This window comes from Carcharhinus amblyrhynchos, chromosome 27 (assembly GCF_965287045.1).
Source record: "Carcharhinus amblyrhynchos chromosome 27, sCarAmb.v2.hapA, whole genome shotgun sequence".
NCBI lineage: Eukaryota > Metazoa > Chordata > Chondrichthyes > Carcharhiniformes > Carcharhinidae > Carcharhinus > Carcharhinus amblyrhynchos.
Window position 1 is genome coordinate 6,890,955 of NC_137350.1, and position 14,667 is coordinate 6,905,621.

Below are 14,667 nucleotides of genomic sequence, written 5' to 3' on the forward strand. Positions count from 1 at the left end.
CAGATCACCAATGATCAAACTGAATAGAGGAGCAGCTTAAGATGCTGTATGACCTCCTCCTGTTCCTATCTCTTTGAACTCCACTCACATCTTGGCTGTCTAAATTAGAGTTGGAAAAATAAAAGAATGGTACTGGGCAGATTCCAGGCAGTAGAGAATCCATGGGAAGTATTGGCATATCGTTAGTTCAATTGGCCTCTTAATAAACTGTTCACACAGCTTGCCATAATCTGCAGGGTCCGGGTCAGGATGTCAAGGTGATCATCACTGACGTCAGTTATTATGCCCCGTTTCAATTGGCTTAGTGGCTACCTGGCTAATGCCAATTCCATTGCCTTTTTCACCCCCGCCGCCTCCACCCACTCCCCCAACCCACACAGCCCCATCTATGTCTCATCAAACTGGGCTGGCAATGTATGGAGGATCCTCAAACAGGAATCTTCCACCAGAAACTCTGCGATGAGATCAGGAGGCCGAGAGCCATTCAACCCCATCAAGGTCTAACCCCAACTCTCACCCTAACTTTAGCACTAACTCTAACAGGAATAATAATATTTTTCAAAAAAAGGAAAAGGCCCAGGAGACAAGAGGACAACCATCCAAAACATAAGGGGCAAGGCATCACAGGGTTGGACATGAGCCTGAAGAAAAGTGGTAGAGCACAAAGAAAATTGGATACATCCTCTCTCTGTCTAACCCCAAAAACAAGACCATCGACCTGTATTCCTTCGTTTCTCCCTCCCAACCTTTCTCTTTTGCCAATGGATACCCCCACATTCACCACCCCACACAAGAAAAAAAACTAACATGAATAAGAATAAATAAGAAGAAAAAAGCCCAGGAGACAAGAAGACAACAAGCCGTAAGATAAAGACGAGGCATCACAGTGGTGGGGGAGGTGGAGGGGAGTGACAGAGCATGAAGCAAACGAGACATGTCCTCTCTCTGTCCAACCCCAAAAACCTCACCCTCATTGTGAGAAGACAGACATGTAAACCAAATATGTGAAATTATTTATGGGCGGCACGGTGACACAGTGAATAGTATTGCTGCCTCACAGGGCCAGGGACCCAGATTGGATTTCCAACTTGGATCTCTCCCTGTCTGGAGCCTGCACATTCTCCCCGTGCATGCATGGATTTCCTCCGGACGTTCTTGTTCCCTCCCACACTCTAAAGGTGTGCTGGTTAGATGGATTGACCGCGCTAAATCCTCCCTCGGTGTATCCTTCCACATTAACTTCATTACAGTGTTAATGTAAGCCTACTTGGGACACTAATAAATAAATAAATAAATTGTCAAAGAAGTAATTTTGTGCTCCCAACAAAGGTTCTTGTCTCAGGCCAAACCAGAAATCTTCCTGATAAAAAAGGATGTCCCTGTACCCTCTTGCTCCTCCAACTAATGCTCCCACTGCTACTTGGTGCATATTACCCTGATCCACACCATGCCATCCTGCCCACAGCAACATAAAACACCCACAAACGAAAAAGGCAGCATGGTGGCGCACTGGTTAGCGTTGCTGCCTCACAGCACCCAGGGAACCAAGTTCAATTCTCGGTTTGGGTCACTGTCTTGGTGCTCCGATTTTCCTCCACAGATGTGTGGGTTAGGTGGATTGGACATGCTAAATTGTCCCTTGGTGTCAGGGGGGACCAGCTGAGATAAATTTATGGGGCTAGGGCCTGGGTGAGATTGTGGTCGGTGCAGACTCAATGGGCTGAATGGCCTCTATTGGAGGAATGAATGAACTGAGTCTTCCACAACTGTGTAGAACTTCAACAAAAACGGCTTTATTCAACATGCACGAGGGAGAGCAGAACTCGTGGCTGTAACTAAAGCTTGTTACTCTACTGAGCTTTGGTTCTTGGACAGTCTCATGTCTTTTTGCATCCTACATTTCAATTAGGTCATCAAATTGTTACTTCAAATTGGTTACAGTTCTGTTTTTGATCACATTATATGGATCCAGTGTGTTTTAGCTTTAATACTTATTAGTTTCCCAGAGGCACAATGGCTCAGCTAAGCTGTTTGGAGCCTTGATAAGTGATATCAATTCTCTCATTGTTTCTGTAACCTTGGAACGATCTCACCTGGGGTGTGACTGTTTTAGTGCCGTCTGGGATGTAGTTATTTGTATTTTGTCCTGTCTGCCTGCAGTGAGTGTGGATACTACAGTGCTGCCTGTTTAACCCTTTCCATTCAATCCTCTCCTGCTCCTACCCACACTCCCGGGGTTTGCCCCACTACAGCCTCTTTCTGAACTGTTGGATTCTATGATCCCCATACCGCTGATAGACCTCTCCCCCCCCACCCATCCCAACAGACCCAAACAGGGGAGGCAAAAGTGCCAAGATACAGGAAGACAACAAACCACCCTTCAAACAAGACCCACCCATCAACATCCCTATCTGGAAAGCCCCAGGGATCTTCCCCCCACCACTTCACCACTACCCCCCCCAGTAGTCCACCTGCTACCCCCAGGGAAAATCCCCCCCAATCTGGAAACTGAGTCAGCAACAGACATACAAAACCTCCCCAGCCAGAAAACCTAAAAAGCCTTTCCCCTGACATCCATCCCAACCCCTGGACCAAATGTCCCCAACCTAACAGCCCCCTTCCCCGAACATACACCACCTCAACAATCACTTCATCCCAAATAAAATATAGCAGAATTCATGCATCCACGAACCTCTTCCTCTAGAGGCCCCGATCAAAACCTTTCCTTCCTTTTCTTCCCCCTACACAAACATATCACCCCCATCCATCCCCTGCACCCCCCTCCCCCATTCACCACCCTGCACAAGAAAAACATGAGTAATAGAAGAATGGAGACAAGAAGACAAAAGCCACAATGTAAACGCAAGGCATCACAAGGGGCAAGAAGGGTTGGACATGAGCCAAATGAAAAGAGGCAGCGCACAAAGGAAAGGGGACATGTCCTCTCTCTCTGTCCTACCCCAGAAACCTAACCCTAACCCTAACTCCTCCCTGTGGTCTTGGGGAGATTGGGAGGGATGTGGTGGGGTGAGATGGGTTTGGAACCCAGGGAAGCGGAGCAGGGTTGAGACGGGAAGAGGAGTGCCATTGTGACAATCATGGAAGAATTTTTAAAGTAATTGAAGAAACCAGATTTGGTGATCAGTTTACCAAGGCTGCCATTTCCACAGGAGAAATCTCCCCATTCGATCAATCATTATAAAAGATGAGGGGTACCAGGATTCATCAGAGCTTCTGTTTTGACCATGTCTGTCCTCTGGCATGTTCAGTGGACTGATTGCAAGGATGGTATATTTTGGGTTGACCTTCAATTCTGACTTTATTATCAGGTCAGTCAGTATATTGAAGTATAAAATCGCCACAGTCCCAGATGACCATAGGCTGCTTATCCCTTTGAGGGAAGGAGAGCTAACTAGTGGTAATTTAACCTGAGGAACCCCATCTCAGACAAGGACCAAGGTTGGGAAGGCGAGGCCTTCATGAATAACCTTAGCTGGTATGGGAATTGAACCTGTGCCATTGGCATCACTCTGCATCACTAACCAGCTGCCCAGCCAGCTGAGCTAAACCAACCCATTCAAAGGTCATTAAAAGTAACAGTTTAATTGACTTTGGAAGACAGCTGGCACAGTATAAGATGTTGGTACTAACCAGGTTTTGTGCTTTACTCTGAACTTCCTCCTGAAATGAAACCATTGCCACCACTGCACATTTGTGGAGTGGTTCCCACCTCCCATCCTGTCCTCCTGTGGGTTACTGATCAGCAAATGTCTCTCTCCTGCAGCAATCCTGGTGTACAGAGTGTTCAGAAACGAAAGCAAAACCACAGTGAAGATTCTGCACGCAGCCATCCACCTGATCGGACTGGTGGCAACTATTGTTGGTGAGCCTGGCATGGCAGAGAACACTGGCATGCAGGGCACAGTGAGTGGGCAGTGGGGGGAATGGGGTGGGGTTGGTCTGTGCACCTGTGCAAAGGCATTGGGGCATCAATAGAATTTAATATTGGGAGAGATGAAAGAGACACCAATGAAAATGTAAGACAAAGGAGAGAGGGTGAGAAACATGAGAGAGGGAGAAAGGGGGAGAATGTGCATGTGAATGAGTGACCAGGTAATAAGCAAAACTGCTTTGCTTCTGATTTGGGACTGAGGATCCTCACCCGCCTGGTGGAAGGACCCAAACTCTTTCGGTTATGGCAATCAAGACGGCCTCGTGATATTATAGCTAGACTATTAATCCAGAAATTCAGCTAATGTCCTGGGCACCTGGGTTCAAATCCTGCCACAGCAAATTTGAATTCAATAAAAAGAATCTGGAATTAAGAATCTACTGATGACTATTGTTGGAAAAACCCATCTGGTTCACTAATGTCCTTTAGGGAAGGAAACCTGCCATCCTTACCCGGTCTGGCCTACATGTGACTCCAGAGCCACAGCAATGTGGTTGACTCTCAACTGCCCTCTGAAATGGCCTAGAAACCACTCAGTTCAAGAGCAACTAGGGGTGGGCAACAAATGCTGGCCAGCCAGCGATGTCCATGTCCCATAAATGAATAAAAAGAAGAGTCAAGACAAAATACATGGCACGTGATGGCAATTTTTAAATTTATTCATTCAGGGAATGTGGCCATTACTGACTAGGCACACATTTATTGCCTATTGCTAATTGTCTTTGAGAAGGTGGCAGTGGTGGGCTGCCACTTTGAAGTCCATATGGTGTAGGTACACCCACACTGCTGTCAGGGAGGGAGTTCCAGGATTTTGACCCAGTGACAGGGAAAGAACGATGATATATTTCCAAGTCAGGGTGCTGGGAGAGGCTTGGAGGGCAACTTGCAGGCAAGAAGACAAATGGGTTCCATGTCTCCTTGGAGTCCTTGTGATAAGTGGCTGGAAGTAGATGGCTGTGGTTGGCAGCAAGGGTTAAAGTTACGTGGATTCTGATTGTGTTTCTCTCTCTAGGGTTGATTTCTGTGTTTGGATATCACTCGGCACAGAACATACCCGATATGTACAGTCTGCACAGCTGGTGTGGCATCATTTGCGTCATCCTTTTCTGTGTACAGGTTAGTGCTCTTCACTGTGCCAAGCCATTCTATCACTTTGTATCCTCCAGACAACTCACCAGATGCAGGTTAGATTCACCCTAAAATCTGGAACCCTCCCTCAGAAGGCTGTTGTGATTGGGGATCAATTGAAAATTTTCTGAATTCAGATGTGTTAGAACCAGAAGTGATTGTGCCTCCAACAACAAAGAGTTTATTAACTAATATCGCTGTATACAAGATAAAGGGCAATACTTTACCATTTTTTTGTCTAACTGCTAGACAGGCTTGAAACTGGGAGAGTTTCAGATCCGTGTTTTGGGCCTGTTTTTAGGCTCCTCCCATACACATTCTGTCTGCAAAATTATCAGCGAATCCGATTCTCACTGCAGAAGCCTACGGGTGGGGCTTAACGTGCCCGAAACACCGCAGCTCCTCCAACTGCGCACACGCAAAAGAATAACCTGCTTCCCCTGCTACATCCCTCCCAGGCCGGATAATGCCTCCCCCTGGCCCCCCCATGGACATTACCCTTCCCAACGTTATTGACCCCCTTATCCCGCCACCCAGACCGATCACGTCCCACCTTCCCCCATCCGATTGCAAGCAGAGCGGCAGCGGCCCCCCCCAACAAAGCCCTCCCGACCCAAAATGCAACATGGCCGCCACGAAAGGACCCCCTGTGGGCAGCACGGAGCCGTCTGACGGTAGCCCTGATGGAGCGCCAGAGTTGGGCTTTTATCGAGGTTGTTTGTTCCAGATCGAGTCCAGATTGGGTGAGGACAGGTACGCTGCTAAAGAGGGGCACGCAACTCGTTAAGTGGATCGAAATACACGCAGATTTATTTAAATTGCCCGTTTTGGGCAAGTTTCCGAACGCAGCCCTTTTCCTGCCTTGGTAAGGTACGAACCGGCGCGGAAACGGGTGCAGATCGCTACTCGCCTCACGCTCGACTTCACCAAATTTTCACACCCAAAAAATGGGCAGAATGTGATGGTAAAACCCCTGCCAAAGTGTCTGACAGAACACACGCGCAGCTTTACTCTCTTCTCCTCCCGAGCTCCAGCTGAAGGCCCTCGTCATCCCAGGATGTGCACCCTGACTCCTAACTGGCCTGGATTCCCACACGGTCACTCCGTAAGCTCCAGACCGATTACATGGACTGTAAAACATCACCACCCTAAAAGGGGCCACATGACCACTCTCCCCCCCTGCCTCCCCACTCTTGAGTCCACCTATGAATAAAAACAAAAGAAACATTAAACATTAGCACTCAGAAAGTCCACTCACAAAGTCAATCAGTCTGGATTGAGCAGTGATTAGCAGAGTTGGAATAAAGGGATCTTTTTTGGCATTGGTTGGAGCGTCCTGCATGGATCATTACTTAAGCTCCAGCTATTCACAATATTCATCAATGATTTTATAGACCGTTTTGCACATCCTATTCATCGAATCATACTGTGCAGAAAAAGGCCTTTCGGCCCATCGAGCCTGCACTGACCACAATCCCACCCAGGCCCCACCCAAATATCCCCACATATTTTACCCACTAATCCCTCTTACCCATGCATCTCAGGACACTAAGGGACAATTTTAATATGGCCAATCTACCTAACCCGCACATCTGTGGACAGTGGGAGGAAACCGGAGCACCCGGAGGAAACCCACGCAGACACGAGGAGAATGTGCAGACTCCACGCAGACAGTGGCCCGAGCCGGGAATCGAACCCAGGTCCCTGGAGCTGCGAAGCAGCGGTGCTAACCACTGTGCTACGAGAATCAAATGTAATATTCCCAACTTTACTGTTGACACAAAACCTGGTGGAAATGTGTGTGTGATGAGAAGGATGTGAACAGGTTTCAACAGGATTTAGACAAGTTGAGTGAGTGGACCAATGCATGGCAGATGCAGAATAATGTGGATAAATGTGCAGTTATCCACTTCGGTAGGAGAAACAGAATGGCAGAGTATTGTTGAAATAGTGATAGATTGGGAAATGGTGATGAACAGAGGGGTGTGGGGGATACCCTGGTACACCAGTCACTGAAGGCAACATTGCAGATACAGCAAGAAAGGGAATTGGTATGTTGGCCTTCATTGCAAGAAGACTTGAGCACAGAAGCAAGGATATCTTACTGCAGCTATACAGGTGAGACCACACCTGGAGCATTAGGTACAGTTTTGGTCCCCTTACCTAAGAAATAATATATTGGCCACAGAGGGAATGCAGTAAGGGTTCACCAGGCCAATTCCTGCATAGCAGAATTGTTGTATGAAGACAGATTGGGTTGATTGGGCCTGTATTCACTGGAGTTGAGAACAATGAGAGGGAATCTCACTGAAATGCATAAAGCTCTGACAAGGCTGGACAGATTGTATGAAGCAAAGCTATTTCCTCTGGCTGGGAGGGTGTCTGAAAGGGGTCACAGGATATGGGGAAAGACCATTTAGGATGGAGATGAGGAGAAACTTCTTCACCCAGAGGCTGATGAACCTGTGCAATCCACTACCACAGAAGGCTGTGGATGCCAAGTCATTGAATATATTTAAAAAGGAAATGGAAAGATTTCTAGACTTTAAAGGTGACAAGGGCGAGTGCTGGAGTGTGGTGTTGAGATGGAGGATCTACCATGATCATACTGAATGGCAGAGCAGGCTTGGTGGGCTAAATGGCTTATTCCTGCTCCTATTTTCTGTGTTTCTATTTGGAAAATACAAAATGACGTCTAATCACTGGATGCTGAATTGGGAGGGTGAGATGTTGCTGAGGGGAAAATTCCTCATGTGCCCTATACATTTGAGTGGAACCAATAGTGTGGGTTAAGTTGATTGGCCATGATAAATTGCTCCTTAATGTCAGGGAGGATTCGGAGGGTAAATATGTGGAGTTACAGGGATAGGACAGGACGTGGGTGGAATTCTTGTTGGCGCAGACTTGATGGGTCAAATGGCCTCCTTTTGCACTGTAGATTCTATGATTCTAACTCATTGATGGGCTTTCCTTCCAGGCCTGCTTTGTGCTGTCTTATTCTTGGGTTAAATGTTCAAGTGTCTATTGTTGACCTTTCTTTTTACAGTGGGTTGTGGGATTAATATTCTTCCTGTTTCCCGGTGTGTCCTATTCTCTCCGAGCCTGCTACCGACCTCTCCATGTGTACTTTGGACTGGGACTATTTATCCTGGCGATTGGGACCTCCTTGCTTGGAATCACAGAGAAATTGCTCTTTTCCATCCGGTAAGGCTCAGTGCGGCCCTGGAGAATTTTTACAAGCTGCTGAAGCAGGATTTGGCACTCACGCTATGGGCACAATGTCCAAACGCTGACAGGAGATCTCAGTCTGGATTTTCACCAAGTCAGGTTGACTCAAGCGCCCTTTATAAATGGCGGGCAGGTCCCCATTCTGGGATTCCGGACCCCATTTCTGGGCTGCCTGATTTTTAGGAGTGCCTTTAAAGGGTGTGGGCACAACCATGTCTGCAGCTGGCATCTGACGCTCCCCATTCCTGACCTGGTGAGCTCCGTTGAGGGGTTGGGTGATGGAGGGAATGAATGTTTGTGAATGGGGTGCCAATCAAGCAGACTGCTTTGTCCTGGATGGTTTTGGTAAAGCTTTGAGTGTTTTTAGAGCTGCATTTATCCTGGGAAGTAGTAGGTATTCCATCACACTCCTGACTTGTGCCTTGTACAAGGCGGACAGACTTTGGGGAATCAGGACATGAGTTACTCTCTCCAGAATTCCCAGCCTCTGATCTGCTCTTGTAGCCACAGTATTTGTGTGGCTAGTGCAGTTCAGTCAATGGTAACCCCCAGGATGTCGATAGTTGGGGATTCAGCAACAATAATGCCTTTGAATGCCATGGGGTGATGGCTAGATTCTCCCCTATTGGAGATAGTCATTGTCTGGCACTTGCGTGGCAATGATGTGACAGGTTGTGGGGGTGGAGACCAGATGATAGAAACATAGAACATTACAGCGCAGTACAGGCCCTTCGGCCCTCGATGTTGCGCCGACCAGTGGAACCAATCTAATGACCCTCTAACCTAAACTATTCCAATGTTATCCATATGCCCATCCACTGACCATTTGAACGCCTTTAAAGTCGGCGAGTCCACAACTGTTGCAGGCAGGGCATTCCACGCCCTTACTACCCTCTGAGTAAAGAACCTACCTCTGACACCCGTCCTATAATTACCACCCCTTAACTTAAAGCTATGTCCCCTCATGTTAGCCATCACCATCCGAGGAAAAAGGCTCTCACTATCCACCCTATCTAATCCTCTGATCATCTTGTGTATCTAGGAGTATGTAGGGTTGATTAGCCCACCAGATGCTGAAGTTCGGAGTGCCAATGTTTGTGACTGAATCAATCCTTTCCCTCACAGAGACACCTACTCGAAGTTTGTGGCTGAAGGAATCTTGGCGAATGTTTTGGGTCTGGTCCTGGTCAGCTTTGGATCGACGGTTGTGTACATTGTGACGCGCAGCGAGTGGAAGCGTGTATCAAGCCCTGAGGAGGAAGCCCTCTCCATGCATTTCAAAACACTAACAGAGAGGGACAGCCCCGATTCACCACAAGGATCATAAAGGTCAAAGTTCAAACCAATGCCATCACACGAATACAAATTATAACCCCGTCATGCTATTGTGAGTGATGTCTCACTCTGTCTCTTTTTTGTTAATAAAATCCATACTGGTTTTCTTCTTAAATGATAAGAAGTCTCATTCCGCCCAATAGGTTGAGGTTGAGGTTGCATCAGTGGCTGTCATATCCAAGCAACATGGGAGAAGGAAAAAAAAAAGGGTGAATTAAAGGATAATAATTAGTCTTTTCCCCTGGGGAGTCGGATGGTGAAGCCACCAGTCCAATATGTTTATCACCCCTGAGGAGAAACCCAGTTCAGTTTGGAAGAGCCCTGTGTGGAATAAGCCTAACTAATCTCAGCCCAGTTGCTAATGGACTTGGGGCCATGACAATTCCAGAGAGGCTGTAGGAAGACAGGAATAAGAAAGAGGAACAGTTTCATGCTGGGTGGGAAGGAGCTCGCTCAAGATTGTGTCTAGGACTGAAGGTGGTGGAGACTGAGCTTTACTCTGCCAGACCTGGCCTCCCTGATGTTAGCATTACTCTCCCCAGCACCAACATCCATTAGCTTCACAATTACCAAATCAAATTAAACCTTATACCCGAGGTATGAACTGGACGTTGAGAACATCTCAAAAAAAAAAGTAGTCAGATCAATTAATTGCCTTGAATTGACCACTTCCTGTTTGCACCAGATGTGTTTTATTGGCTATAAAAGTTTTCCGATGTCCTCTGGTTGTGAAAGGAGAAAATCTTTCATCGCTGAGGCAGCTGTTTTCCTTTTTTAAATGTCCAGCTGCTTTCCAGCATGAATAAGAACATAAGAAATAGGAGCAGGAGTAGGCCATCTAGCCCTTTGAGCCTGCCCCGCCATTCAATAAGATCATGGCTGATCTGAAGTGGATCATTTCCACTTTCCCGCTTTCTCCCCATAACCCTTAATTCCCCTGTCTATCAGAATGTCTGGACTCAACGGACAGCAGGAGCCCTGGGTGACTTTCTCTCATTAACTGGGGGTTGGGGGTGGGGAAGGACATGCTTTTTACTGTTAAACCAACGTCAGTCCTAAAGTGCCATCCCTCGACACTCCAGAGAGTAGAAAGGCTTTTATCGAGTGTAAAATGGGCGTAATGCGTATCAGTTTAGTAGCAAGGTAACCTGCGCCCAAATCACAGCAGGCATTCAGCTCCCTGCTGAATTCTGTGTGTTATCTGGCTAAAATAGGCTGTGAACCGCTCCTTCCTGTAAACCCCCAGGCTTTCAAAACCCCACCTCAGAGTCATTCCTGCCTCCTCCCTTCACCCAGTAGTTGATGCCAGCATTGTGGTCCGTGAGCTGTTCCAGGTCCAGCTCAGTCCAGCCAGTTCTGTCAAAAGGGCTGGGACCAGTGGCTCCATTAGGAAGAAAATCCATTCTTGTGGTCATAGTAACCAATAAATGAGAGGGCATCAGATAATCCTCTCAGCCCAGTGTCGAGTCTCTCTTGGAGACACAACCTTCACTGCCTTTTTTATTTCAATTTCTGTACTAAACAATAACTTTATTTGGGGCAAATTTAGCCAAAAATCACCCCAAGGGGAAGGGGCATCAACTGTATGAATCTATGAATCTATGTAAAATTGGCATCCAGTTCAGAGCTGCCTGGCACCTACTGGGCTGGTTGGGTTAAAATCAGTGCGATGGAAGAGGTCAATTCAGTGAGTCTCAGACACTCTTCTGCTTAAAGAAGCCTTTGTCAAAGGGATATTGCTTGGGGGTGCTCCTTCTGCCTGCTTTGTGAATAGGGAACACTTTCCTATGGAACTGCCAGCTCTGGTTGGATACATTCCTGGAGGGTTTGTCACATGATCCCAGCAGTCCTGCCCATACTCTCCTGTTATTGGTCACCTGCCCAATCCATGCCTTCCCAAAGCCATTTGGAAAGAGATCAGATCCCCTTCAGTAAACAACAGGATAGATATTAACTGAACATTGCCAACTTTCTTGTAAAAGTGTTAAAAGAAATTTTAAAAATACACTTTGTTTTAATGTCCCCCTATTATTTCCTGGGTTATTCTCTTAAGTATGTTGGTGATTAATCTTTGATTCCTGGAGATTTCCAGGACATTCCAGGCAACTTTAGTGTTCAGTATTTAGACAAACCAGTCTCTCTCGAAAAATATTTCTCTTTGGCATTATTGTTAATCTTCACATTCCAGCCTCCGGGGTCAGGAGAGGTGATCTGGCCTCTGCTCTAACCCTAAGTTGAGTGGATAGCCAATGTGTAGGTCCCTTAGTGTCCACTCACACACTACAGGACGGTCAGAATGGCCAGTGGGGAAATTGAAGGATGTGTGCACTATGGGGCCAGGAAATGTCACTGTGTTAGTGCGATTCCGAAACTCTCCACTGCACCAATCGGGTTCTACTCATGATGAAGACATGTCAGAAGCCTCTGCGCTTCCTCTCCAACCGCCCCAAACCAGCACAAGATAAAGATTGTAATTCAGAGGCTGTGGGTTGGGGTGGGCAAGAGAGGAATCATTTATTTTTATCTAATTTCAGGCCCTGGGAGTGTTTGATGGGGACAGTGCAGAGCAGTGGTGGGCAATCTGCAGTCCAGGGGCCATGTGCAGCTCATTAGAGTTCTAAATGTGGCCCAGGAAATGTTCTATTAACCCACACGCAGTGTTGCCACATTCCATCGGTTTCCATCCATGTAATTCTTTTCCTACCAGAGCGACTGAAGTGCTATATACGTAAAACAAGGGCTTGCAAAGTGAGGTTCTGGCTGAATGCGCACAACACTGACTGTGAGAGCCATGCGCTCCCTCTGTGTCAATCAAAGCATAGATATTTCTTTTGTTTTTACCACTTGAAGTTGATGACAGTTCTATTAATTTATGAATGATTCAGCATTTTCTATTATATATTCATAACGTCTTAAATGTGTTTAAACTTATTCATGGGGTCATTATTAGCGTAACAGTCTGATTTTAGTCTTGCAGCCCACTGGAAAGAAATAGGGCCACTCCTCAGCCTCACCTGCCCATCATTGGTCTCAAGAGAGCTGTCCTCTGTATCTAACCCCAGGTTTTGCCTGTTTTGGAAGTATTTGACAGGGACAATTTAGAGGGAGCTTTACTCTGTATCTAACCCCGCGCTGTACCTGTCCTGGGAGTGTTTGATGGTGGACAGTGTAGAGGGAGCTTTACTCTGTATCTAACCCCGTGCTGTACCTGTCCTGGGAGTGTTTGATGGGGGACAGTGTAGAGGGAGCTTTACTCTGTATCTAACCCTGTGCTGTACCTGTCCTGGGAGTGTTTGATGGGGACAGTGTAGAGGGTCCTTTACTCTGTATCTAACCCCGTGCTGTACCTGTCCTGGGAGTGTTTGATGGGGGACAGTGTAGAGGGAGCTTTACTCTGTATCTAACCCTGTGCTGTACCTGTCCTGGGAGTGTTTGATGGGGGACAGTGTAGAGGGAGCTTTACTCTGTATCTAACCCCGTGCCATGCCTGTCCTGGGAGTGTTTGATGGAGACGGTGTAGAGGGAGCTTTACTCTGTATCTAGCCTCAGGTTTTAGCTGCCTCAGAGGGTTTGGTGAATCAGTGAGGAGCTTTACTCAGTGTTCCATGCAAAAAGTGAAAATAGCGCAGTGAATAATTGACATTTGTATTGATGCAAGAAATAAAATTGTACGGATGGGGGGAATGTAATACACTGAATGCAAGAAAAAGTCAATGGGTTAGTGAGTGGCTTGGAGAAAGCAGACAAATCATCATGTGTGGTGTAGACCCATCATCAGTTCTGAGATAGCGTTCAGACTGAAACACTCTTCAGTTCCCTCCAAAGATTCTGTCTGACCTTTTGAGTGTTTCCCGACTCATAAAAATCCTACTGACCATTCTTTCATACAGTTTAAGAAACCGTTAGGATATTTCTGTGAGAACCCAGGGTCGGGGCTTTGCAAGAAGATCGTACAATGGTGATGACAAGCTTCAACAACTTAGTCTTGACTCTCTGACAAGTGCTTCTGAGTAGTGAGAATTGTAGACTGAGTTGCACAAGCTAAACTGCATAGATGTTTTACAGAATGAAGGAGACTTCATGGAGTTCTTTGATTGTGTTAGTAAACCATTCCAACCAGGACAGAGCCACGATACTGTCATTAGATTGCAGAGAAACAGAAGGAGACCAAGAGAGAAATCAGCATCACTTGTTTGTTTATTTGTCAATGAATAATTTCAGGTGACAATCTGTGTTGGTTAAGTATTTATTCATGCGCTTTGTTCTGTGTTATATTGTTCGAGTAATGAATAAATGTTGCAAACAAAATCAACTTTGTGTGCTGTGTGGTCCTAGCCTGCAAGTTGGGTAGATGCACTTGTCCAGCCATTCCTATACAAAGACCCCCAATTCACTCATCTCTCTAATGATCGAGGTTCATTAGCTGCAGCCAGCTGGGTAACGATCATTGGGAATTTCTATTGGAGTTTAGCCAAACAATCCTCTGGGAGAGTGGTAATGTTTCACTGAACTGATAATCCAAGGCCAATAGTCTGGGGAGGGAGCGGGTGGGCAGAGGGGACACGGGTTCAATCCCACCATGAGACCTGGAGAAATTGAAATTCAACTCATAAGGTCTGGAATATGATGAAACTATAACCAATTATCATAAAAACCTACCCTGGTTCATTAATGCCCTTCAGGGGAGAAAATGCAGTCCTTATCTGATTTGGTCTACATGTGAGTCCAGACACAAAGCTCTCTTAATTATCCTGAGAAATGGCCTAGACAGTCAGTTAAAAGGCAATACGGAATGGGCAGTTGAGTGCCTTATTTCCAAGAATAGCCAGATGTGGTCAATATTTGACTCCCACATGTATATCAATAAATCCAAACACCAGCTTCCCATTTCCCCGTTATGTATCCTGCCAGATCTCTGTGCGTCATCTGTTGAGGTCACTCTACCTTCTAACTCAGCACAGAATGCATTCAGATGATGTTCTGATGGCTGTTATTTCTTCTTTATTTCATCCACACAAATTAAA

General features: G+C 46.5%; 1 protein-coding gene across 1 annotated transcript in view; it reads left to right on the plus strand.

The window, feature by feature from the left end:
* The window catches only part of cyb561 (cytochrome b561), a 40,179-nt gene extending 26,228 nt beyond the window's left edge, over window positions 1-13,951 (plus strand). Inside the window, exons 3-6 of the mRNA XM_080213599.1 lie at window positions 3,785-3,883; window positions 4,965-5,068; window positions 8,127-8,284; window positions 9,434-13,951. Coding sequence (XP_080069725.1) covers window positions 3,785-3,883; window positions 4,965-5,068; window positions 8,127-8,284; window positions 9,434-9,635 — 563 coding nt within the window. The 3' untranslated portion in view covers window positions 9,636-13,951. The remainder of the gene's footprint in view (window positions 1-3,784; window positions 3,884-4,964; window positions 5,069-8,126; window positions 8,285-9,433) is intronic.
* The last annotated feature ends 716 nt before the right edge of the window (window positions 13,952-14,667 follow it).